This window comes from Pararge aegeria, chromosome 1, assembly GCF_905163445.1.
Source record: "Pararge aegeria chromosome 1, ilParAegt1.1, whole genome shotgun sequence".
NCBI classification, from domain to species: Eukaryota; Metazoa; Arthropoda; class Insecta; order Lepidoptera; family Nymphalidae; genus Pararge; species Pararge aegeria.
In genome coordinates, this window is record NC_053180.1 from 17,496,704 (window position 1) to 17,522,312 (window position 25,609).

General features: G+C 36.4%; 1 protein-coding gene across 1 annotated transcript in view; it reads left to right on the forward strand.

Annotated features, from left to right (window-relative positions):
• The first annotated feature begins 5,345 nt into the window (after nt 1–5,345).
• The window catches only part of LOC120624770, a 29,018-nt gene continuing 8,754 nt past the window's right edge, over nt 5,346–25,609 (forward strand). Inside the window, exons 1-2 of the mRNA XM_039891501.1 lie at nt 5,346–5,511; nt 23,619–24,097. Of these exons, the coding sequence (XP_039747435.1) occupies nt 23,945–24,097 (153 nt within the window). The 5' untranslated portion in view covers nt 5,346–5,511; nt 23,619–23,944. The remainder of the gene's footprint in view (nt 5,512–23,618; nt 24,098–25,609) is intronic.

Sequence of the window (25,609 nt, forward strand, 5' to 3'; positions counted from 1 at the left end):
GAAATGTCTTATTGAAACTGTTAAAAGCAGCATCTTATGTTTTTTTTATTGGAAATATCTATCCATTGTTGTAAGGCATGTACTTATATACTGTTTCGAATCTGGTGATATCGTGTACCGTTAAAACTCAATAATGTATTTTTTCTAAATTATAATATTATAGTTACTCATACAATATTATATGTCACTAATAAATATGTTCGTATGTGTAGCATGTTCTGGTTTTATTTCAATCCTTACTATTAATACAATTTCGAAAGTGTGTATGTTTGTGTGTTATTCTTTCATCACCAACTACCAAAGACTTGATTTTTGGCATTGAGTTAGTTGAAAGGACGGAGAGTAACTTAGGGTTTTTATCCCAGGAAAACAAATGGTTCTTATGTGGTTTGTAAAAAACCGTAATAAACTTGAACACAGAACGGGGTTAACAGATAGTTTTACATAGTTTTGAAGAATCAGTAGGGACTTATTTGACCACCCTGGCACAGTGCTGAGCGCTGTGGTCTCAACAACGGGAGCCCCGGGTTCGAATCCCGGCAACTAAGCAGACCAGAGAAAATTCAGTATTTCTGAGTTTCTCTGCCCCGTTAAATGTGTTTAGGCGTGGTGGACAGATCTCGAGTGTTTTCTGCAGCTAAGCCCAATTTTCAAACATTCAATAGCCATGCGTAAATATTTTAGTGGTTAATCAACATTTCAGATATAGACTTCGGCTTTAACCCCTTCTCATTGTGGCTTCTGTAGTGGGTCGGTAATAGGTTGATATGAAGGAAGAAGAAGGGTTCGATTCCCGGCATCTGATTATCTGGTCTGGTCTGGTGGGAGGCTTTGGCCGCGGCTAGTTACCACCCTACAGACAAAGACGTGCCGCTAAGTAATTTAGTGTTGTGGTGCGATATCGCGTAGAAACCTATAAGGGGTATGACGAGGGCTAACTTGTAGTGAAATAAAAAAAAAACAAAAAAAAGGTCGCCGAGTGTTTCATGAAGCTGAGGAGCCAAGGTGTGCTGCGCGTTGCTCTGCTACTGCATTGCATTGGAGGATTGCTTTGTTTAAGAAAAGTACCTCATGACAGGCTCCTCTGTAATAGAATATACTTCTTTGTAAATTTTAGACCACAAAGTACATTGAATATCGTGCTCGTCACGAACCTATACAATGTGCCCATTACGTGGGCGTCCAATACGGCGAGTTTTATAGCACACTTGTTGCTTGCTTACTTCCTCTTGACCTTAAATTTATTGAATTTTTTAATAAGTGTGCGTTATGATCGGGTTTAATTATAACTAGCTGACCAGTGTAACTTCGTCTGCACCAAATCGGTTAAGTATTACCGGAAAACACGAATAAAATGACATTTTCTAAAAATTTATACTAGCTAGATCGATTTATCACCCCCGGTTTACAAAATTTCATGAAAATCGTTGGAGCCGATGCCGAGATTCCTATTATATATATATCTATACAAGAATTGCTCGTTTAAAGATATAAGATGATATATTTATTAGACACAAGAAATTTTGTTTGCTATTTTTGTTTATTTCTAGTGGTCGAATGAGTATAAAATTATTTATTCACTTATTGTTAGGCAGGTACTGTCCCAGTCAGAAATATCTATACTCAAATAGGTCCTTAGGGGGCTCTTTTGATCCTTTCATTACATGAGAATTACTTTTTTTTGTTATCACCCAATCTTTTTATCGAATACGTAGTCTTTTATACTATATAAGTATACATAATAAGCTATTTCAGACGATTTAAAAGTTCCAACTTGCAAGACGACCATTGTTATTATAAAGTTATAATCTACCTTCATTACAAGTTTCATTCAAACTGGGTCCGTAGTCTTTGCATGAAAGATTAACAAACATCCATCCATCCACAAACTTTTGCAATTATAATATTATTAGAATTTATATATTATAATTGCAAAAGTTATATATACTTAGTTTTCATCTAAGCTAAAACGCTTAGTATGTGCACATAATATACGGATGTGCGAGTGAGATAGCGCGACATACATACACTTGCTTCAGCGGTGAAGGAAAATATTGTAAGGAAACCTACATGCCTGAGAGTTCTATATAATGTTCTCAAAGGCGATATTGTTCTCCTTCCAATCCGCGCTGGGCCAGCGTGGTGGACTACGGCCTAAACGCTTCTCATGTGTGGGAGACCCGTGCCCTGCAGTGGGCCGGTAATGGGTTGATATGATGATGATGATGAGAAGCCTCCAGAAGCCGGTGATGGAACTTGTATCTTTGGCGTTAAGTAGAACGGGGACTTTGCTACAACAACTCTTCAGAACACTCCTTTTAGTAACTTTGATAATATACTTTCACAAATAAAGCAAACATCTCAATAGACTCCTCGAGTAAATTTGGGATTGTCCACAAGTCCGCCCGCTCTTAACAGAAGACCTTATTGTGATACAATAAACAAGTAAGTACTTACCTAAACAATTGATTTGTACTCTGCCTAAGTGATGTTTACGGTAACGCTTGACTCATTGTAATTATGAGTCAAAGCTCGTAGGAGACAGGTGTAGCATCGACGTGGAAGCATCCATGCGCACAGTCGCCCACATCGCAGCACTGGGTTAAGGTTGAGCTGAGATTAATGAATGCTTCTGCTATTTTAACTTATCTGCACGTGGGATTGTTCCTTGTAACTATTAAAATTGCTTAACAAGTTTGACTACGAATCACAAGGTCCGCAAAGTTTTTTTTTATGTAAAAAAAGGTTAGTACCAGTTCGGAGTTTGTCGGTGTGCAAAAATAGATTATTTTTACTTTAATCTTACTTAGCGATAAACGATGATTTTATTTTTTATTTATTTGGGACAGAAAACAATTACATATTACAAAAATAGCTCTTAAGCAGTAAACCATGGTCGTCTTGCAAGTTGGAACTTTTAAATCGTCTGAAATAACTAATTTTGTATACTTATACAGTATAGGACTCCGTAATCGACAAAAAGCTTCAGTGTGAATAATTATTGCTCTAACCAGGTCGCTCTTCTAATAATTTTAAATGACATTGTGAGATGGTGATGACACCCGGCTAACTTTGTTGTGGGCTTCTTTATAGACCAGGACGCGTGTGGAACCCTCGTAGCTTTAGTTTTAAGTTTATTAATATGGTTATCGCCACTACCGTGTAATTTTCATGTAATGTACGCATCAAAAGTTCCACCTAGGAATGCCTACTAAAATATATTTTTGACTTTGACTTTGACTGTGAGTTATGGTAAAAAATCGTCAATCCCTTTCATATCAAAGGAACTGAGCTGAATTTCAGGATATAGAGTATCCTTTATCCTACCTCGTAGTAGGAACTCCAATCGTGCATGGTTTCATTTGAATTGATTCTATTTCAGCGCGACCATGATACAGCAAGACAGACAAAAATGTAATATTTATTTTATATTATATCGATCATCTATCATGGATTCGTCGTGCAGGCACATAATTAACAATAATAAAAAAAAATTGTAGGTATTCAGCCTTAAAGTAGATAAAGGCTCTTAATGTAGATAAAGTGATAGTAGGTGAAATTTAATTTGTCCTCTTCTTTTGAATTAAGAAACCAGACAAACTTTACACAAGCCATAAATTCTATCGCATGATTGTTTATTCAATTGTAGTTGTTATCTTACATTATTTATGTCTATCTTCGTATTCCCATGTTTAGTTAGAAGGTTAAAACAACCATTTGCCTTCCACACCATGACAGACAGCATGAATCACAGCGATTTTCCCACGAAGCGCGATATTTTTTCCTGCTATTAATATCTGCCAACTTGATTTTTCGATGACGGAACTTTTGGTACATTGCGTCCCCCATCCTTAGGTTCTTAGTTCTTCAGAAATCCAGCGCTACAACTTGCTGAAGTGAGTCTGAGATTTTGATTTCAGCAGCGAAAATGTAAAGTTCGAATTATTTAGGTACATTATAAATATTCCTAATAATGTCGAGGTCGAAAAAATAGACAATTGCCATCCTCGTAGAGTAGTATTAGGTATCTAAAAAATGCTTTTCTGAATAACTTAAATTAAAATTATTAATTTCTTTTCTTAATTTTACATGTGAGAATTCACAATTTCTTGAATCTTATTAATGTAGCACGGATTACGGAATAAATAATAGAGTGATAGCTCGGTTTTTGGATTTTTTTACCGTAAATGATATTGATCTATATTCTGTTATAGCTGTTAGCGACAACTTCTTTCGGTTTTTTGTATGAGAGAAACTTTTGGTTTACCGGGGTTAACTGGCCCCATGTCTTCGTCCAAGCAAGCTATCTTCGTGACTAACGTTGTTCTCTGTTCGGGTTTAAGAAAACTTCGTGAGAAACAGAAACATGCATGCCTGAGAGTTGTCCATCACGTTCCCAAATGCGTGTGAAGTCTACCAATCCGCACTCGGTCAGCGTGTTTGACTACGGCCTACACCCTCCTCATTCTGAGAGGGGCCCGGGCCCTGTAGTGTTCCGGCAATAGGTTGAATATAATTGTGGTATAGATTTGTGTTTTTTATAGCTGCTGCACTATTTCTTTTTACTTATTTAACATACGTTCGTTTAAGATATGTACTACACGCGGCTGAAGCCGTGAGCAGAGCTAGTAGTAAACACAACTCAGCGTCTGTGACCTGCTTTTCGCCTGACAATGTGGGAATCTTTTAGTTTCAAGGATTTCCGTTCAGTTGTAATGACAAACATTAGTACGCAGTTGGCTACTTATTGGTACTTAAACTTGAAGGGTATTTATGTGTTTTTATCGCTTGTTTCCGCTTACAGAAGCATAAAGTAAGTTCTGTGAGAGGAAATGATCTATTGGGTATACTTTTATTATTATCGTGAGGAAGTATTCATGGATGCTCCCGTGCCACGATGAGAAAATATTATGTAGGTACATCTTACTATTCCAAATCCAAATCGTACGCGGACAAAGTTGCGGGCAATGCAACGCAAAGTAATACCCATATACCGAAGATAAAATAACTTCAAGGTTTTCTGAATAAGTTTCATTGATTCGCTAGGCGTTAAGTCCTAGCGCAACTAGAAAGTAAAAGTCGTTATAATTTATTATAATGGCTGCAATATCTATGAAACTATCAGACGTAGACGCGCCATTCAAATAACACTTAATAAAAATTTTACAGTTAATCGATCCAGCTTGGAAAAGATAATAAATAATGCTTTTGTGATTACGCCATTTTTATATTTGCATACAAGTACTGGCGGCTGGCCGCTACAAAGTACAAACCCGTTCGGAAAACATTGACATGTGCATTCCCGCGGTTTGATAATCACCAATCAGAGGCCAGTACTGCGCGAAGGCTCTGCGCAAGCGCATGCGTTTCGTGTCTAGATACGTTCGAAACTTAAATCGGATTTCGTTTTCTTCCTTATTAAATAAAAAGTGCAGTTTACTGTTTCTAAACATATTTTATTACAAAAGTTAAGTGTATCTTGTGAGGATGAAACAAACCTATTTGCTAAAGGTTAGTGTTTTGTACCTTCTGTGTACTAAATAATGTAATTACAAAATGGGTAAATAAATACGAATACTTTTAACACTTGCGAAATGGTCCTTCGGGACCAAATTGGACGTGGGCTATTGTTATTATGAAATGTAATATTTTTTATGCATAATTTTAATGAACTACATTTACAAGTAGGTAGGTAAGTAATTAAGGTAAAAAGAGTATATTAAGAATAGGTAGGTACTTCCTTGAATGATTTAAAATAATTTTGATCTAGCAAGTCGGAGTTTTATAGCTGGCGATATATATGTAGGTATATGTTACAGTATATCTGCTGGAACAGATAGAGTCTCACGTTCGATGGAATTTGACCTAACTGGACAGTGGCCATACCTAGTCCACGGCGTTAGATGATGATGTTTGAGCAGCATGAGTTATTACATACTTAGATAGGTAAAAGCGGTGTTAGCCTTGTGGTTTGGATGTGGTTTGGCACCACCCTCAGGGCTAGCACGGGCAGGAGACAAAAATTATGTCCCCTGACAAGGGATATTAAAGTGTCCACCCGCTAAAGCACGGAAATATGGAATAGGAGAAGTTCATCCCCGTTTATTATCTTTATATATATATTTCTTGTGTGCGTGTGTATGTCACTGAACTCCTCCTAAACGGCCGGACCGATTTGAATGAATTTTTCGGTATGCGTTTGGGTGGCACCCTGAATGGTTTAGATTCACAAATCAGCCCGACAGATGGCGCTGGGGTCCGCTAGTCTTTATATATATATTTCTTGTGTGCGTGTGTATGTCACTGAACTCCTCCTAAACGGCTGGACCGATTTGAATGAATTTTTTGGTATGCGTTTGGGTGGCACCCTGGATGGTTTAGATTCACAAATTAGCCCGACAGATGGCGCTGGGGTCCGCTAGTTACACTTATATTATTCGGATATTATTTCCGTGCTGTATGTTAATATAGCTGTCCGTGAGTTAATATAGCTGTGGGAGAAGATAATTTTGTATCCTTTCCCCGGTGGTATAATTGTCTCCTGCCCATCCTAGCCATGCTGGGGATGGGAACTTAAATTGAACCTCTAACTTTTCGGGGTTATTTTAAGTAAGAGCAAAAATCTTCGGTGAAGGAAAACGTAAGGAAACCTGCATGTCTGACAGCACGATCCGCACTTGACCAGCGTAATGGATTACATCTAAACCCTTGTCATTTGGTAGGAGACCTGTGCTGGACTGGTAATAAGTTGACAATGATGATGACAAGATAGGTAACCTAACTAAGATACCTGGAGCTATGTTACATTAAAACTCATAAATACATAGGCATCATAATAATAAACCTCAACGAATTACTATACAAGTCACGTCCGCGTGGAATGGTGCCAAGAATGTTGGGTGCATTTCCACTATGAACAGCACGGTTGGCCCTTTGCGAAAAAAAAGAGTGGGTGTTAAGTACACCCACCGCGGTAGGTATGGAAAAAAAATTACTAAAATGCAGTAGTGATTAACGATAAATATTAAAATTAGTCAAAAAGATTTTATTTAAATAAAAAAGGTTTTATTAAAGTAATAATATTTATTTATTCACACTGTCTGTACTGTTACGAAACGCGTGTTCTAAATATAAAAATACTAGAATATACAATTTGAACATAGTTATCGATTTTCATGCCTCCTAGAACTAAATTTACGATGTAGAATACAGGTGTAGGTGTGCGAGCGCATCGTAAAAATTCACTCTCATCAATTTTCTCCATCGCGCCAAAAGAAGTATAACTTCAACAGTCTGCCGGTTTTTTTATACGTAAGTAACTGCGGTATTACCCTACCTTACCTTCCTAAATTTGTGATTACCGGAAGACACTATCTAAGGTTCTTTTTAACGCCTTTTCCGGAACGATTGAGTATAGCGATTTGGGTTTGGAGAGTAGGAATGTACCGGATTGCACACTTGTGATAAATTTGGTAGTTTGTAACTTCCACAATGATTCATAGTAAGGGGTTTTATGTCAAATAATTTGAAGTGGTAAGATGGGTAGGTACGTAATAGTCGGAGATTTTGCGTCTGAGTTAAATTTTGTCCGGACTAAATCTAAAATGGATGAATCTATTTTAACCTTCGATCAATTATTATGTACTAGATTTGCAGTCTAGGCAAAATCTAACAGTAAAACAGTCTGATGGTTTTCTTTTCCGGATTCGCTTTCGGACATTGCAAACTTAAATGCGACCTAAAGTGCTAAGTGCGGCCTTCGTGCTTTTTTCATGATTGATAGGTACCTAGCTAAGAAACCCTTAGCAAAGATGTAGGCTTATATATACCTAGTTAATACTTATTTTTCTCGGACACTTTTTAATGACTGACCGTCATTTGCGAATCGTACTCGTATGTTTATATATTTGTGTATGTATTTGTAATAATGATTGATTATAGGGTTTTACCTTTTAATAATATAATATTAAACTTTTGTAGCAGATTCAAACGAAATTTTTCAGTTTGATGGAAAAAGGACTTACAAAGAATGTGCTTAATTCATAACGCGAGAAACGGGAAAAAAGAGTATGTAGGTAACTAACTAATATGGCTAGAAAAGTCTCGTGCAACTATTATTCTTAGCCGTCTAAGCTAACATAAACCTCTACGCTTGCGTTACACACAACAGGTGGAAAACTGGTAACTGTTCTGTGTAAATAGCTAACAGTTAAATATCAAAGATGACATAACACGAGTTTTATTGCCTTACGGGACCGGACCGCTTCTGAGTCACGAACAGCTTCATCTATCACGAGACATCTGTGGAAACGAACACGCGAACAAAAAGATAATAATATGCCTACAGTTTTAAGCTATTCCCACATAGGTGACATAGGGTGGTAAACTCCCGCTGGAAGATTCAAACGACCAACATTTTATGGAAGTTAGGGTCACAAGGTTTGGCTGTCGTTCTCGCATTGGAAACCTAGAGACATAGATAGATTTACACTCTAAGGGGTCTTATTAATACTAAATGTGGCATAACGTAGGAATATTATGCCATCCCTTAACTGACAGCATCTTTCAACTATCAAAGCGTGAAAAAACATTGGTAATTTATACCAAGGTTATTTACCACGTTTATTTTTGAGGCCATGGATGGTCAGATAACATCAAAATAGGCGCTGGACCCTCCAAAATCTAGGTAATAAGTTCCTATGTCTTGTAGATTTCATCGGTTTACATAATGATAATGTTACAGGAGTATATTAGGTTTTATTATGTAACATAATTTTACCTGCCTTCTCGCCGAGATCTTTTAGAAACTATGGTAGGTAACACTCGTAGGTTTCGTCCTTGCGTGTGAATAGTAGGCAGTTTTCAATCTGAGAAATCTTTATTTAGTACCAATTACAGTTAAATTTTAACACGATAATTAGATTGAGCGAAAAATAAGGTATGTATATCTTATCCAGTCTAACTAAGAAAGTCATGTTTTTTATTACGCTTTCTTCAGTCGCGTGCAATTCATACTTGCACAAAAGCACTGCTTAACCTATTATATGACTCGTATTGGAGTAGGAATTTTCCATTTTATGAAATTTTTCTGCTTTACACTTACTGTGTTCAAAATTGCTGTGACCGTCTCTGCCTACCTTATACCCGTACTTTTCAAATAAACCTATTGGGTAGGCGAGCCTTTTAAATTCAGACTTCGACGGCGTTGAAGGAAAAACCCTGGATGGATAATTAAGTGATTCCATAGATAATTTCGTTGTCCGTATGTTTATCACTGGCCAAGTCTCTATTTCTCAGGAAGGCTAATTGTATGTATTAAGTGAATCAATCTCAGATATTCAGGTGTGCATGACCTTGGAGCTGAGAACACAAGCTTATTTGCCAACTCAAATATATGATAAAGCCATTATATAGCATATTTTGTTTCTATCCAGTTTGTTTCTAGTGTTCTATTCCAAGCAAAATGAATTTCGCCCTCGACAGTTTAAACTTTACAATATTGTCGATACTTACTTGGATAAGCAAAACTTTAGTTATTATATAAGCACAGTCTGTATTATTAAATGTGAGAAGCGGTTCTTTTGTTTCGGTGCTCGCACCTCGTCATCCAAATAACTTGACCTGAGAATTTGACGTGATTGGGTAAACCAAAAAGAGGGTAATGTGTGGTGCGTAGGAAATTGAGGCCGCGGAAACTGTGTTAAACGCTTAAAGCACGACAGTTTTTATAGTAAAATCATGGCTATCAAGTAGGTACCTACTTACGTCATTTACCTACCAAAAGTGCTATTAATTTTGCGTTAATTATTTATCAATTACGCAAAATATTTCAAGGTTAATATGAGTAACTAAGGCAAGCAATTAAAGATAAAAATCTTTCTTTGAAACCGAATGAAATTAGGTATAAGGATACGACAATGAAAAGGAGTGTAAATAAATAATTAATAATTGAAAAAGATAACCCCGCTTATGAAAACGTACCAAAAAGTAGGCTAATCCTGAAGATTGTGATCAGTATAATGGGACAGAAAATCCTATTTAGCATTAGCATAGCATAGAATTGATAAGTGTTCGAGCAATCTGACTTTTAAAGAGGATTAAAGTTACGTTCAGAAATTCCATTACATAACAAACTTATAGAAAAAGCGTGCTAAATATTGAACCGATTTAACATTTTATAAACGTAATTCAGAAAACAGAATAACATACTAATATCAATAACGTCTAATATTTATTATAATCTTTATTATTATAAGTTTTTCACGCCCAATACGCTAAACAGTATCGCTAAAAAAAATTGTCAAAAAAACTACTTGAAAGGCAGGAAGTAAATGTTTTCTACAAGATTTTAAAGAAGGTGCCAAGTAAAATGTCAATAATATTTGAAGAGTTCCCAGGATCCCTTCAAAAGATCTTGACCTGATGAAAATGGGACCACAGGGGAAGAATACCGTTTCAAACAAAAAAAAATATAATAAATCATTTAGTAAATGACAGACTGACTTCTGAGCTAACAAACATAAAAAAAAAACAATACAACCGAATTGACAACTTCCTTTTTTTGTAAGCCGATTTAAAATGGTATAGATTAAAACCCGGAGATATATTTTATCCCACATTAGCGCATTTAAACAAAGAAACAAACGATTTTTAGAACTCTACTATTCTACTAACTAGTAACTACTGGAAGAGTCAGATTTGCTTTTGATAACCTAATTTCTGAAAAAGCGATCGTTTAACTAGTTTTTCACTCCTGAGTGGGTTTAATAGGTAATATAACTTTATTTCGTGTTTATTAAAAGTTTCTCTACATTCGGTCCCGTTACAGGCGAGCTCTGTGGTGCTACTAAACCAATTTAGAAAATTATTTTACCAATAGATTGTTTTTTAGTTGTGAATGTCATAATGCCTTAAAAATAATGAAAAGACTATTATACATTTCGTGGTAATCGAATCTGTATACTAAGTTGGAAAAAAAACCGGCTAACGAAAACCTGTCTTAAGAACGCTGCCTCGACGATGAGAGAGTAGAGACATATATGATTGAGTTGTAAGAAAAGTTCTAGAGCTTAATAAAACCTCCAAAAAAGACAGTGATAGCATAATTCTAACATTTTAATTCAAGTCACAAAAAAACAGTTTTATTTATATATACCAGTGCGAAGCCGGGACTGTTCGCTAGTATATTGTAACAAGAAATCCATCATTTTTCAGATGTTATTTAACGTGATGTTATAATATCTTGCCCATAATAGATACGCTTTCATAATGTAAAGGAAAATTATTCTGCACGGGTAATAATTTATTCATTACATAGTAAGTAAGTAAACTAAAGTCATTGTGTACGTAATAGATACATAGCCGAGTTTATAAATAATGAGAGCCACTGTGTTCCGATCTGAAGGGCGTGGATGTCAGTGTTATTCCAGAAATGATTCTTAACATTTGGACAGCCGGTTGGCGCACAGCGACCCACCCTGCTTTCTGCATCTGTGGCTTTTAGGCCGTGTTTTCGATACCCATAACTGGAAAAATGTTTGTGTGTTGAACATGAATGTTTTTCAGTGTCTGGGTGTTGTCTGCATATTATAAGTATTTATGAGTATTATATTCGTAAAAATATTTATCAGTTTTCTTAGTCCCATAACACAAGCTACGCTTACTTTGGGGCTAGAGATGGCGATGTGTGTATTGTCGTAGTATATTTATTTATTTACTTAATTGAATGAGGTGGTGATACACATATGCCTGAAGCATAGACCCATTAGGTACTTATAAAATATAATGACACAGGCTCTAAAATCATTAACAACGAATGGGCAATCGCAATCTCATAGCACTTTATATAGTTCCATTGTTATTTTGATGATTCACGGTGTCGATTATAATTTTTAATTATTATGACTCGACATTCAGTCCAACGAAGCTATTAATATTGATTGCGATATTGTTTTATTAAAAATCAATTCGGTTTTAACAATCTCCATCACATAATCTATCGCTTATAGATGTATTTTACAATAAATCTATAGAGGAAACTTCAACTACTCAAATATAACAAAAATTTTAGGTTGGCCCTCCCTATGTATACAGGGTGTTTGAAAAGGGTGTATCTTCACTACTACTATATTAATAAGAAAACTTAAGACAACAAAGACATTGACAAAGAATAGTTTCAGTTGTTTCAGGAAGACAGGAAAAATTAAAATTCCGTGAGGCTAAGGCGACCTCTTTGGCGTAGCGGTGAGCGCTGTGGTTTTACGTTGGAGGTCTTGGGTTCGACTACCAGTCGGGATATTTGGAAATTCATAATTTCAGAATTTCCTCTGGTCTGGTCTGGTCCGACAAAGACGTGCCGCTTTGAATTAGCGTTTCGGTAAGATGTCGCGTGGCAACCTATTAGGGGTGTTGTTCTTAAGTGCCCCCAACAAGTTTTTAGGCCATTTTAGACTACACCATAACTTTTAACTACGTGAGCATTCTTCTACAGGGTAGCCAACCTTGTAGAAGAATAAAAAAAACTACTTATAACAAAAAATAAAAGGTATTACATAATTCTACATCGTCTTATTTTACAAGCTACTATGTAATGTAATAGCGTTAATTCTTTTTATGTATGGATCGTTTACCCACTTCTTTTTTCTAGTAATTTACCATAATGGTGATATTAATCACCCAGGAAATAGTAACGTATATAATCGTATGTAGATACGTAAGTTAGTCTGTCAGACTTTGAAATAATTTTGAAGTTACATAATTAATATGATTATCACAGGATTAACGGTACGTTAATAACAACATGGACAGAAGACAATTATCTACCCGGGGAAAGGATTAAAATTTATCTTCTCCCATAGCTTTATCAACTCTTAGATCATTGTCGCACAAGTGGAAGTAATATCCAAATAATATATGTGTAATAATAAACGGGGGTAAACTTTTTCGATTTCATGTTTCCTTACTTTAGCAGGGGGGACGTTAATTTTATCCCTTGTCAGAGGATATAATCAGGGGATATGATTTTTATCTCTTGCCTGTGCTAGCCCTGCAGCTGATAAGTACCTATGTCTGGGAAAGTCTGATTGTAGTTTTAGTATTGTAAAACATTTGATAATGAAGCATTTATAGTTCATACATATATTTAAACCTAAAGCTAGGAGGGTTCCAAACGTCTAAGAAACTTTGGAGTTTTTCTGTAAAATTGTTACTAGGATAGAACTACAACAAGTAGATCAACGTATGGCAAGAAGGACAAGGCGTTTGAAGGCGTCGCAAAAATATGGCAACTTTCCAAGGGCGCCACAGATAAAATAAGTTTGCAAAGCCCGTAATAGAGTACTTCTAAAACTTCCAATAGGATAGTAAAAAAGTTAAAATCAATCCGATAGGTATGCAAACTGACATTGGACTTCTGTGTAGTAGGTACGAGTGGGTACCTTGCCGGTACCAACCTACTATAATAGTGCTCGAGGTCACGCACCTACAGCTTATATTTATGGACTCTCGCTTTTTATGTTAGCCGACTGTAACAAACAGATTAACGGACAGACAGACGAAAAAATAGGGACCTTGTTCGACCATAGAAACTAAAAAAACTTCTAACAAAAACAGTAAGAGGTCAGAAGACAGATTACATACAAAACAAAAAAAAATACAATACGTGGCCTCAACGCAAGACTGAAGCAGGTTTTAAAACCTTTGTGAGTAACGTGTAGATACCTGCCTACATACGAGTGAAAAATATTGTTCTTAAAATATCCATTCACAACTTGTTCTTTGTCACAATATGGTTTTGTAATGTAAATTGAGTTGACTCAGTCGATTAGAATGCTGAGTTATTCAACTATTCACTTTTCCTATATCTGTGAGTCCAATTAATGGCCAACATGCGTTTGTTACGTATCGCCAATACTTCTTTATCTATGCAAATACTGGACCATCAATGAGGATCTCAGGAAAAGTCTAGAAGCATTCGAGATGTGGGCCTATCGACGCATGCTAAAATTCAGCTGGACTCAAAATGACTTCCTAATTTTGATTCCAGCTGAAGACGAGTTGGTTGTTAGCACGAACTTTAGAAGATCGTCAATAAGAAAAAAGTTGCTTATCTAGGGCATGTGCTTCGGCATGACAGATACAGGCTACTGCAACTGATATTGATGGGCAAAGTTGCTGAAACGAGACGCACTGGTCGCAAGGGGAAGTCTTGGTTGCGCAACATTAGAGAGTGGACTGGGATCGCGAATGCCGCCCAGCAGTTTAGCCTGGCGAGGGAAAAGGCGAAGGATCAAAAACTGATCGCAAACCTTCAATAGTTGGAAAGGCACCTAAAGAAGATGCGTCAGATTGTCAGCATCTCAACTGATTCTTCGAGTATACGTTTCCCAAGGTCTTCAATAGTCCAAGCCTCAATGTGGAATTCTGCCACGCGTCAACAAAAATTGCGAACTTTTACACATCACCAAGGTCAGAGAAGTCGAATATCTGCAGGGGTAGCACGGGCAGGAGACAACACTTATATCCCCCGATTATATTTTCCACCTGCTAAAACACGGGAACAGGGAATAGGAGAAGTTTACCCCTATTTATTATGTAATAAATGCTTCAAAGTTTTAAATATGTATCTATTTGAATAAAGAATTATTTTACTTTGACTTTACATCAGGAAGTGGACTGGAATCTCGAGTGCAGCAGAATTGTTTCGCCTCTCGAAAAACTATGAATCTCACTGCCAACCTTTACTAGTCAGAGATACTTCGCAGAAGGAGATATGTACCTAAGTTTTATTATAAAAGGCTCGCTTTCCAGGCTCTTTTAAAACTTCACGTTTGTTTGTTTGCAATGACTCTACCGTAAAGGAACCAACAAAACTTGGCAGTTGTTCTTTTTTAAAATCAACATTTTACAATTTAACAATCATGTTTCTATCTTGCATTGGATGAATCTCGCGGTGAGCCGTATCACTCATAGACATTATTTTCTATATGATTTAATGACAATGTCAGTTGATATAACAAAAAGAACACCCGGCTAAGTTAATTGTGGACTTCTTCTTAGACCAGGGCGCGTTTAGAACCCTCGTAGGTTTAGTTTTAAGTTTACGAATGTAGTTATTTATCGCCATCACTGCTCACTAATATGTACACATTTTGTATGCAATCAACGCATCCAAGTGCCATCTATGTGCTTATTTGAATTAAGTAATATTTGACTTTGACTTTGATTTTCACTGGCAATACTGGACTTACTGTATAATGTTTCAGTAATTTTATAAAGTAGGTAAATAATTAAACTTTTGATAACTATAAATATTTGATCAACAACCAATGTTCATGACATTGAGTTGGTGGGTATTTTGATATAAATACGGGTGCATTTTCGATACACTTCAGTCCTACATGGATTCGAACGATACAAAGATACCTCCCGGTGTCTTAGTCGTTATCAATAATTATTACTCTATATTTATAATAATATTACATCAAGATGTTCAATAGTGTTCTGAGGCAATTACGAATGGTAGATATTCATTTGAATTATTAATTAGGTAGTTTGTTTCATATATGTGTGTTTACATATTTTCAGTACAGAAAACTTAAAACAGAACGTTGCAAATACGGAATTTACCGTAATAAGCGAAACCTACAGTCAAATCTACATATCATTATGAGCAAAAAACATCGTATTTGCATATCTGTATTTAAGTATAAATGGAAATTTACCCGTATCAAACGATTGCGCATAAAAACTAGTTTTTGTCGCTTTTTCCAATACACACTTCATTAAAGTATATGTCGCAGGGATATGAAACTAGCGGTCCCTCCCGACTTCTTCCACATATAAGTCAACTTTAAAAGATAGACAGATGCTGTCGCGGACTATTTTTAGAATTTCTAAAGGGAAACAACGTTGTCATACCAACATGTTTTTATCGAAATTTTAACCGTTTACGCAATGCACACAGCGGAAGCGCTTAAAAGGAAAAAAACCCCGTTTTTGAAACATTCTTCATTGGGGCTATGATCCTATTGGTCTCAACGTGATGATATTTATTGCCTATAGCCTTCCTCGATAAATGGGCTATTCAACACTGGAAACTTTTTTAATTTTAATTTTTTCACTATAATGTGTGTGTGAGAGCTCAAGTGACGATGCAGTCTAAAGTGGCTTACCTGGAGTATGGTAGTCATATCCCTAATCGATTTCTACGCGACATCGCACTGGAAAACTAAATAGCTTAGCGGCACGTTTCTGTCGGTAGGGTGGTAACTAGCCACGGCCAAAGCCGGCCATCAGACAAAAATCAACAAACAAACGCTTCAGCTTTATGTAAAAAGGTACACATAGGGGGCGGGGCGTCCATAAATTACGTGAGGTGTTTTTTTAAATTTTCTGTGCCTCCCTCCTTGTGAGATGTCGTAATATTTTATTCGACCCCCTCCCCCATCCCCACATCAAAATGTGGGTTTCTTACGTTAACGCGTTGGATTGTTATTATAAAAAGACCAATGGACCAAAATAGTATAATTTTTTTTGTTTCAAGCAGGAAAATAAAAATTGCGTGATATTTGCCGAGACCCCACTCTCTCCAACGTTAGATTAATAATTATAATGAATCTCCAAGATTAGTAGTAATTTTCCCCCTTAAAAATCTCACGTATTTTATGAACGCTCCCTTACTACAAATACCTAAACAAGGCAACTGAAGCCTAAATAAGTACGTCCCGTTTTCCAGCTTGAGCTGAAAAACAAACCCCATACCAAAAGGTTGGAAACCTTTTATACATAGCAACCTTCGACTAGGTACTTATCGGGTATGAACAAAACTACTAATTACTTATTGTTAAATAACATCGATTAAATCGTATGTTACGTTCAGTTACGTATTTGCATTCTGCACGTTATCTTCGCTGTTTAGTGGCCATAAGAACGTGATAAAAAACGCTAATTGTATCCAGAAAATGCTTGAATATAATCATCGTAGTTTTTTTTTTATTACACTATTACACTACAAGTTAGCCCTTGACTGCAATTCCACCTGATGGTAAGTGATGATGCAGTCTAAGATGGTAGCGGGCTAACCTGTTATTGAGAGTATGACAGGTATATTTAACCCATACCCCTAATCTGTTTCTACGCGACATCGTAACGCTTAATAGCTAAGCGGCACGTCTTTGCAGGTAGGGTGGTAACTAGCCGAGGCCGAAGCCTCCCACCAGACAAAATTATATTAATACAACACTGCTGGATGAGTTGCTGAGAGAGATCTCGTAGGAGAGAGGTATGCAGAGCATAAACCCTATCCGATGCTCTTAAGCGGATTGTCGTGACCGAAGACTTAAGAAGCTCTCCGAGGCGAACACATTTTACACAATCAAACAAGTTAGTTGGGCGCGATGAAAGCGTTTTTTTTTTGTACACTTTTTTATAAACCAAAAATAATACAAAACAATAATCTAATAGCTCGACGATAAGATTCATAAATTACTTAGTTTTGTTTCTATCGGCACAGACAGACACTAATGTTTTTTTTTTAAGCCTGGCAAAACCGGTCACTTAATAAGTTTGTCATAGGACTTATAAATCATAACCGTAAAACGTAACTCCGATTCTAATCACGATTAGAACTCAGACACAATTTCAATGAACCCAAAACCACCGCATAGGATTCTGCTCACGTCCCTTTTACCATATTACGAAAGAGAGGAAGTAGTTCTAACTGTAAAAGCGATGTTTTTGTAAAGTGGACTCAATTGTTATCTTATTTAGGTTGATTATTCAGGTTAGTAGAAAGTTACTATAGACAGCAGACAGTCTAGAAAATAATAACCAATAGTGTTGCTATTTTTTACTTAGTAAAGGATGACTCTTTCATCACCCGCTTACCTCAAAACTACGATTTGAAATAGATAATTTCTAAATTTCCTTTTTTCAACAATACTTGCTTTAAATATGAAGAGAAAACTCTGAGTTACAATAACCAAAGTTTTTCTGCGAACCCCAATGTTCTTGCGTTAATCACTTCATAATAATGGAAAAATAAAAAAAAGCTCTTCGGAAATGGAAAAGTAAATTCGAATAGGCCAGCTAGTCCAGTTTCTCAAAAAGTACTATATCATAAACATACTATTACCGGTACGCAGACGGCCGATTGGCGCAGTTTGCAGCGACGGCTTTGGCACGCACCTTTGGCCTTGGGCTCAGAAAGCAGGCTTTCTGAGCCCAAGGCCGTGGGTTCGATTCCCACTACTGGAAACTGTTTGTGTGATGAGCATGAATTGTTTGTATTTATGTATGTTATTCATAAAAATATTCATCAGTCATCTTAGTACCCAGAACACAATCTACGCTTACTTTGGGGCTAGATGGCGATGAGTGTATTGTCGTCGTATATTTATTTATTTATTTATTACGATAGGTAAAAATTATATTGAAAAGCAAACCGACTTTGTCAAGCAACTAAAAAGCAAGAAATAAATATACAGTTTGAAGTCAGTGCCAAGTAAAATGTAATGCCTTTTTAACTGACTTCAAAAGGAGGAGGTTTTTTTATGTATTACGATTACTCGAAGACGCCTGAACCGTTTTGAAAAATTATTTTTTGTTTTAAAAGGCATATACTTTTCAGGTGGTCGTATTGTGACCCAAGATCTGGCGCTTAATTCAAAATTCAAAATTCAAAAATATTTTATTCATGTAAACCTTATTACAGGCACTTATGAAGCGTTCATACAATTAACATGTTACACTAATGTTAGTGATGGTGATAACCGTATTCGTTAACTTAAAACTAAAGCTAGGAGGGCTTATTTAGCCCAACGGCTAAGTCTAGCAATTCAAGGGGCAATAGCGCCAGCATTTTTACCATGCCCATAAGTGAACAGTTAGACGGCTTATATTTATTGTAAAAAATAATTTTAGTTTGTAATTATTATTTCCATAGAAAAAAAAATATATTGTTCGTTGGTTTATTAATAAAGAAAAAAAAATCAAAATAAGAACCCTAAGTAGCAGATTTGTTTTTCTTTTAAGTTCCTGGGCGTATGTTGAAGTCGGTTTTTTTTTTATTTCAAAATATTTTATAGTGTAGGCAAGTATTTAGTAATAAGTGGGTAGGTTTGTAATTATTTCTATGTTATAATAGCCAAATGTCAACTGCTTATAACCTTTTTCAAAATATTTATTTTCCTGAAGCCGCGCGTTATTGGTTGAGGAGTTCTCCCGGGATTTCACCATCTGCTCCTTTATTGTGACGAGCGTTAATTGATCACCTACTTTAATCGAAGCGAAAATAGTGTAATACTTAGTATTGTATAGTTTCGGTTACCATCCTTGGTCTTGATCATCAGTTTGACGTAACTAAATGGTACTTTTCGAAAGAAAATGCTCAAGTTATATGAAAAATACTCAAATCACAGTATGCGAGCCTTTAATACTTGGAGAGTTCCCTCGATTTTTCCAGGATCCCTCATATAGATCTTCACCAAATTAATATACTTAGGACCCCCTCTGAGGATACAATATGACAGCTCTGTATAATTAATAATATAAAATTGCCGGAGTAATTGCGGAAAAAAACACAGTCGAATTGAGAACCTCCGCTATTTAAGTCGGTTGAAAAACAAATAATCCACTGCGCAGTTGTCTTTTTACGTGACTCTTACTCAGTGGCGTGCACTGGGTTTCTTACCAGGGTGTGCATAAGGCAGGAAAATTGCAAAAAATAGCAAAATTCTCCTGCTATACGAGTTATATATCAATTTAAGGGTAAGCTGTGCTTTTAAGCATGTATGAAGTGCACGCTGCTGCTCTTACTATACAGTCGATCGCCAGTTGTCTTTCTACGTGACTCTTACTATATAGAGAGTTGAGTGCGGAAATGCATTGGGAAAATACTTAGCTCACCTATTTTCTATCAAAAGGTAACAAGAAGAATAATATTTCTAACTTTCATATTTTCTATTTACACAATTTTCTATGCCATTTCACTTTTAGTTCTCGACTTAAATTATTATAGCTGATCGATCCAAAGACCATAAAATTTATCTATACGTTCATTTTTATACTAAATTATATATACTATATATAATATAAAAATGAATCGCTGAATGTGTTGCTTAGCGCAAATCTCCAGATCAGCTGAACGGAATTCGTTAATTCTTTTTTTAGAATATTCCTCTAGTACAAAGATGCTTCTTACGGAGAGAAATATTTAAAAATAAATTCTATTCTTATGCTTTTCGCAGAGTATAGCAAATTAAGCTTAATTTTCATAATTTATCATGGAATTTGCAAAATAAAGCCTGTTTCTATCGAATTAATCTAAATATTTTCAATATTGCCAGACCCTTTAATTTTATTTATTAGAGACAACAGGCAGTGCACAAAAATAACAAATAAGCTAAAAATAAAATAGATCTAGCTCAAGCCCCACATCTTTCCACAAATTACTAAAATTATTTTGAATAAATAGAATCAGAATACAATAGAAGACATTGAGTTTCTACTCTACATGGTTTAAATCTACTATCAAAAACAATGCAAATCAATCCGATGTTATCACTACCGAAAACAATGTTCGCATCCGACATTGACACACTTTTCTTGGCGAAAATTACCGGTAAATGGATATTAATATTCCGAATATTCTTGAGCGAACCAGCGTAACGATATCTATTACGTGGAGAAATTATTGTCCCGCTACAGAAATGATTTAAGGTAATTAAAACAAAGTTTCAGAGTAGTCTCGATTAAGGTAAGGTCACATAAACCCATTACCGTCCTACTACAGAGCACGGGTTTCCTCCTACAATGAGAGGGGGTAAGGGCCGTAGTCCAACACGCTTACCCAGGGCAGATTGGTGGACTCCAAACACCTTTGAAAACATTATGAAGAACTCTCAGGCAGTGAGGAAACCTGCATGGTTTCCTCACGATGTTACACCGTTGAAGCAAATGATATTTTAATTACTTTAAACGCACATAACTTAGAAAAGTTAGTGGTGCGAGCTGGAATTTGAACTCTGCCCCCCGAAAGTGAAGTTTAGCTACAAGCTCGACTTCACTTTCGGGGGGCAGAGTGCCAATGCGCTATCACCGTTTCAATGTTAATCCTCATTTGTCTGTGATTAGGCAACCAAAACCTTCAAACCGGAACACAGCTGCAATCCTGCTTGCGGCAGAAATAAACATGGCGATAGTTCTACTACCAGCTGTGTCGCAAAAATCCCTACTAACTACTTCAATAACTCATATCTAAATACTCCCTTTAAAAAAATCACATTAATATTGCTGCGTGAAAATAGGACAAACCATCATACGAAATTAATATATCCACAATCTCTACAGACTAATGTGACTACAGAGCCAGCTTCAAAGCTAAGCTGTTTTGCTACTAAGGAATGCTATTAATTACGTAGTTTTTGCGTGTGTACAATTAACTCGCGAGGAAACGCTATGGAAAAATATCTGGGTTTTAGGGTCCCGTACCCGAACCGCGGTATCGAAAAGCGGTGATAGGCTTGTGGTTAGAACTTCAGCTTTACTTTCGGGGGGACTCAGTTCGAATACCAGCACGCACCTCTAACTTTGCTTTTCCATGTTGTGTGCGTTTTAAGTAAAGAAAACGTCGTGAGGAAATCTATATGCCTGATAGATCTGTATAATGTTCTCGAAGGTTTCCGAAGACCACCAATCCACCCTGGACCAGCGTGATCTACGGCCTAATATCTTTCTCATTGTGGCATCAGGGCCCTGCAGTAGAACTGTAATGAGTTGATGTAATAGACCCGTAGAGTGCCAACGGGAGTTATAACTAAGCCTCTTCTGTCCGTCTGTCCATCCGTCCATCCGTCCATCCGTCCATCCGTCCATCTGTCTCATGAACCGCAATATATCCAGACAGTTATAATTTGTTTTTCATAGAACGGACAATGAACATAGAATGTTTATTTCCATTGTCGCTATAACAAACAAATAAGAAACATATTAAGTACAGGATCCTTAGGTTTTGGTAATTTTTAACGTATACATAAAAATTTTAATACTATATGAAGATATTGTTTTATGTCCTGTAGTCCCTAGTGCCTCGAACCTAGCCCGGTTTTATAACGTTAATACTTATATTTCGTAGTTCACAGTTTTCCCGTTAGGTAGATAATAAGTAAACCTACTGGCCCGTAACTTATTACGTACAAGTAGGTTTTAAAATTCCATATGTTTATGCTATGTGTTGTTAAAAGTATAATCAGCGTATGCCTCTTTGTGTTCCACTTTTTGTTCTACTGGTGGGTACAGGCTTGCTCTTTCTTTGGAGAGAGCATTTAAGAGCATTGACCAAGACCAACCACACTGTTCCAGTGCGGGCTTTTAACGATGATTTAAGTTAGTAGCCGTTACGTAATTTCCGTAAAGTAAAGATAGTGAAATAAAGATACAAAAATATGTGTGCTGGCCCTTAAACTGTATATGTTTTTTTCACTCATTTTAATACATATACCTAAAAACAATAGATCACTTCAAATCAAATCTAATATTGTAAATGAGTAAGTTTGTAAGAATGGATGGATGAATGTTTGTTGCTCTGTCGAGTCTGAGCTGATTTTGATAAAACTTTATAGTAATAGGTATAGGTTATACAGGAGAATCATATTTAGTCTATGATTTGTAATTTGCCAAATAGTAATGATTCGAGAAGTTTCAAGTAAATCATAGAAAGGTACAGGTAAAATAGTACGTACTCACAAGAAGTCAGAAATGCAACGCCAAGTCGCGGGCATCCGCTAGTTTAAAATAAATAATACCTTAAATATGTAATGGGGCATCCTACATGAGTGGGCTGAAAATAATGATATAACTGGAGCTTTAAAATTATACGTTTTGAATGTATTACAATATTTACTTAAAATAGGAAGCCAGGATCCACGATGGATATTATAGGACCCCAAACAAAAGCAGGTCAACACTTGTGTAGACACAACTGTTAAAACGTAAACACTCACATCGTCGGAAACGTAAGATGCTATTAGTTTTTTCTACCAAAGAATTTTTCCTAGTAGTTTTTCGAACAAAAGTAATTTACATTGATTGTTATTAAGTGTTAGTTTAGACTTTCTCATACATTGTTCCCACAGTTAATATTCAGCGGCAGACTCCCATGAAGTCAATACCACGAAACACGGAAGGGAGTTAGGAGTTGTTAAAAGAATGCAGAAGTAACTGACTGACAGTTTTTTTGAGTAAACAGACTGAATATGTTAATTAAGCAATTAGATTTAAGACGAGCTGGGACTTGCTAAAGAACCGTTAAAGATCTTTAACTTAATTTAAATTCAACTATTCCAAACATAGTGCGTATTCCCGAGGTAACTATCCAAATTGGATGCTTAAGGAATTAACTTTTCATCACACTTGCCCGTAACTACATCGTCATACAGCTCATAATCAGATATATTAGACAAGCGTGTTCTATTTAAAATTACCGTACTTGTTCTTTATTTATGATGTCCCGATTGAGTTAAGTTGTTACCTCACTGCTAGTTATAAGTATGAAGATGGACTACTTTTTTTTTTCTTCTTCTTTAGTGAGATTCTTTAACTTAAAAATTACTTTGTTTCAGAATAATGAAGGAAAATGAGACGACGCTGGTAACTGACTCTTCGATAGCACTTGAAAAGGCCCAGTTCCAATAGTCCAACATTACATTAGGTTCTATTCCAATTTTGTATAACCAAATGAAAGAGTTCAGAAGCTTATATGCAAACAGATAAAAAATCTAACAGGTTTTATTAAAATTGGAAGGGATGTTCCTTAAAACAGACTAAGAACTCCTATCTTTATGAACATAACAGAAAGTGCAGTCATGACTAATCTGAAATAAAAAATATCGGCAACGAAGCCAAAACAGCTTATTGTAAGGAAGATTAAAAATCTAGCTCGTTATATATGAAGGTCGATAATATAACCACTATGTCAGTCAACAATGACTTGAGCGACTCTTCGGATGCCGCGCCGAAATTGCGTATGAAGCCAGCGGTCAACAAGATATTCTGCTGTAGTGTCACGGCTGCATCGGGGTTCGTCGCGGCGTATGCTTTGGTATGTAATCGATTCACTACTTTCTTTTCTTTACCAGCATGGTTTGATTTTTATTTAACTTTCCGTTGCGACTTCTTCCGCGTGTATTTTCTTATTTCCCCCGAGTTAAAACACTTTCTAGGGATAATAAGTAAGGTATCGTTATTTACGTAGGATGTTATTCAAATTCAAATTGATTGCCTCCGAAATTTTCAAACATTTTTATATATACTACGACAATTCACACATTCCATCTAGCCCCAAAGTAAGCGTAGCTTGTGTTATGGGTACTAAGATGACTGATGAATATATAAACACCCGGACACGAAAAACATCCATGTTCATCACACAAACATTTTCCAGTTGTGAGAATCGAACCCACGGCCTTGGACTCAGAAGAAGACTTAGCCGTAGTCCACCAGGCCCATGGCCCAGTGAGGACTGGTGGACTCCACAAGCCTTTGAGAACATAGAACTCTCAGGCATGAAGGTTTCCGAAAGATGTTTTCCTTCAACGTTGAAGCAAGTGATAATTTGCTTAAAACGCACTATAACTCAGTGAAGTGAGGTGTGTGTGCTGGGAATCGAACTCGGTTCCCCGAAACTGAAATCGAAGCCGTTACGACAAGGCTATCACAGCTTTGAAACTGAATCTTAATACCGACATAACTCTTATTATGAATTCAGGATAATCTAGACTACAGAAACCCAACATTGTTTAATATAAAATAGAAGGGGGCCTAAGTAAGGCCAAGAGCCAAGTTATCTCACGAGATGTCGAAACTGCAAGCGGCGAATCGGAATGCGTAATAACTGAGATAACAGATTTTGTATGCGAGTGTTAACTGGATCGTAGTATTATGAATAATATATTATGTTGAAGATGTGATCTTGTAAGCAAGTGTTACGCAACTTCGCACTTTGTATGATTATCTCGTAGATGCTTTCGATCACAATAGCGATAATTTGTAGGAATCTGAATAAAAGCTGCTCTTGTACTCATCTTATCGGATTCGATACCGCATCTCATATATAAGGGACTTGACACCGTATTTGACGAACCCACCTCATATAACATGCCCTATTTTGATCCCGTATTTCAACAAAATACAATTTCAAAATATGATTGGGATATAATAAATTGCTATATGCTACCCAAATTGTGCCTTACCGTCCTTCCGCTATCAGATGGCGCCCCCTCAGCTGCAGCAGATATTAAATTTCACATTTACACTTATATACATTATACATAAAACATTGATCTCACGACAAGTCCCTAAGGTTTTGCAGGCTAGATCACACCTGTTGGTAATTAACTTACTACCCTATCGACAAAGACGTGCTGCCAAGGATATACCACATCAAACAAGTCGCTGGGAGCCGTTGGAAACAAGCGACCCAGGACCGTGGATTTTAGAACTCCCTACAAAAGACCTATATCCAGCAGTGAGTGTCAATCGGTAGAAGTGATGATGGTGATTACGATGAATTATCTTCGTCATCATCATCAACAACCCGCCCTTGGGAATATTA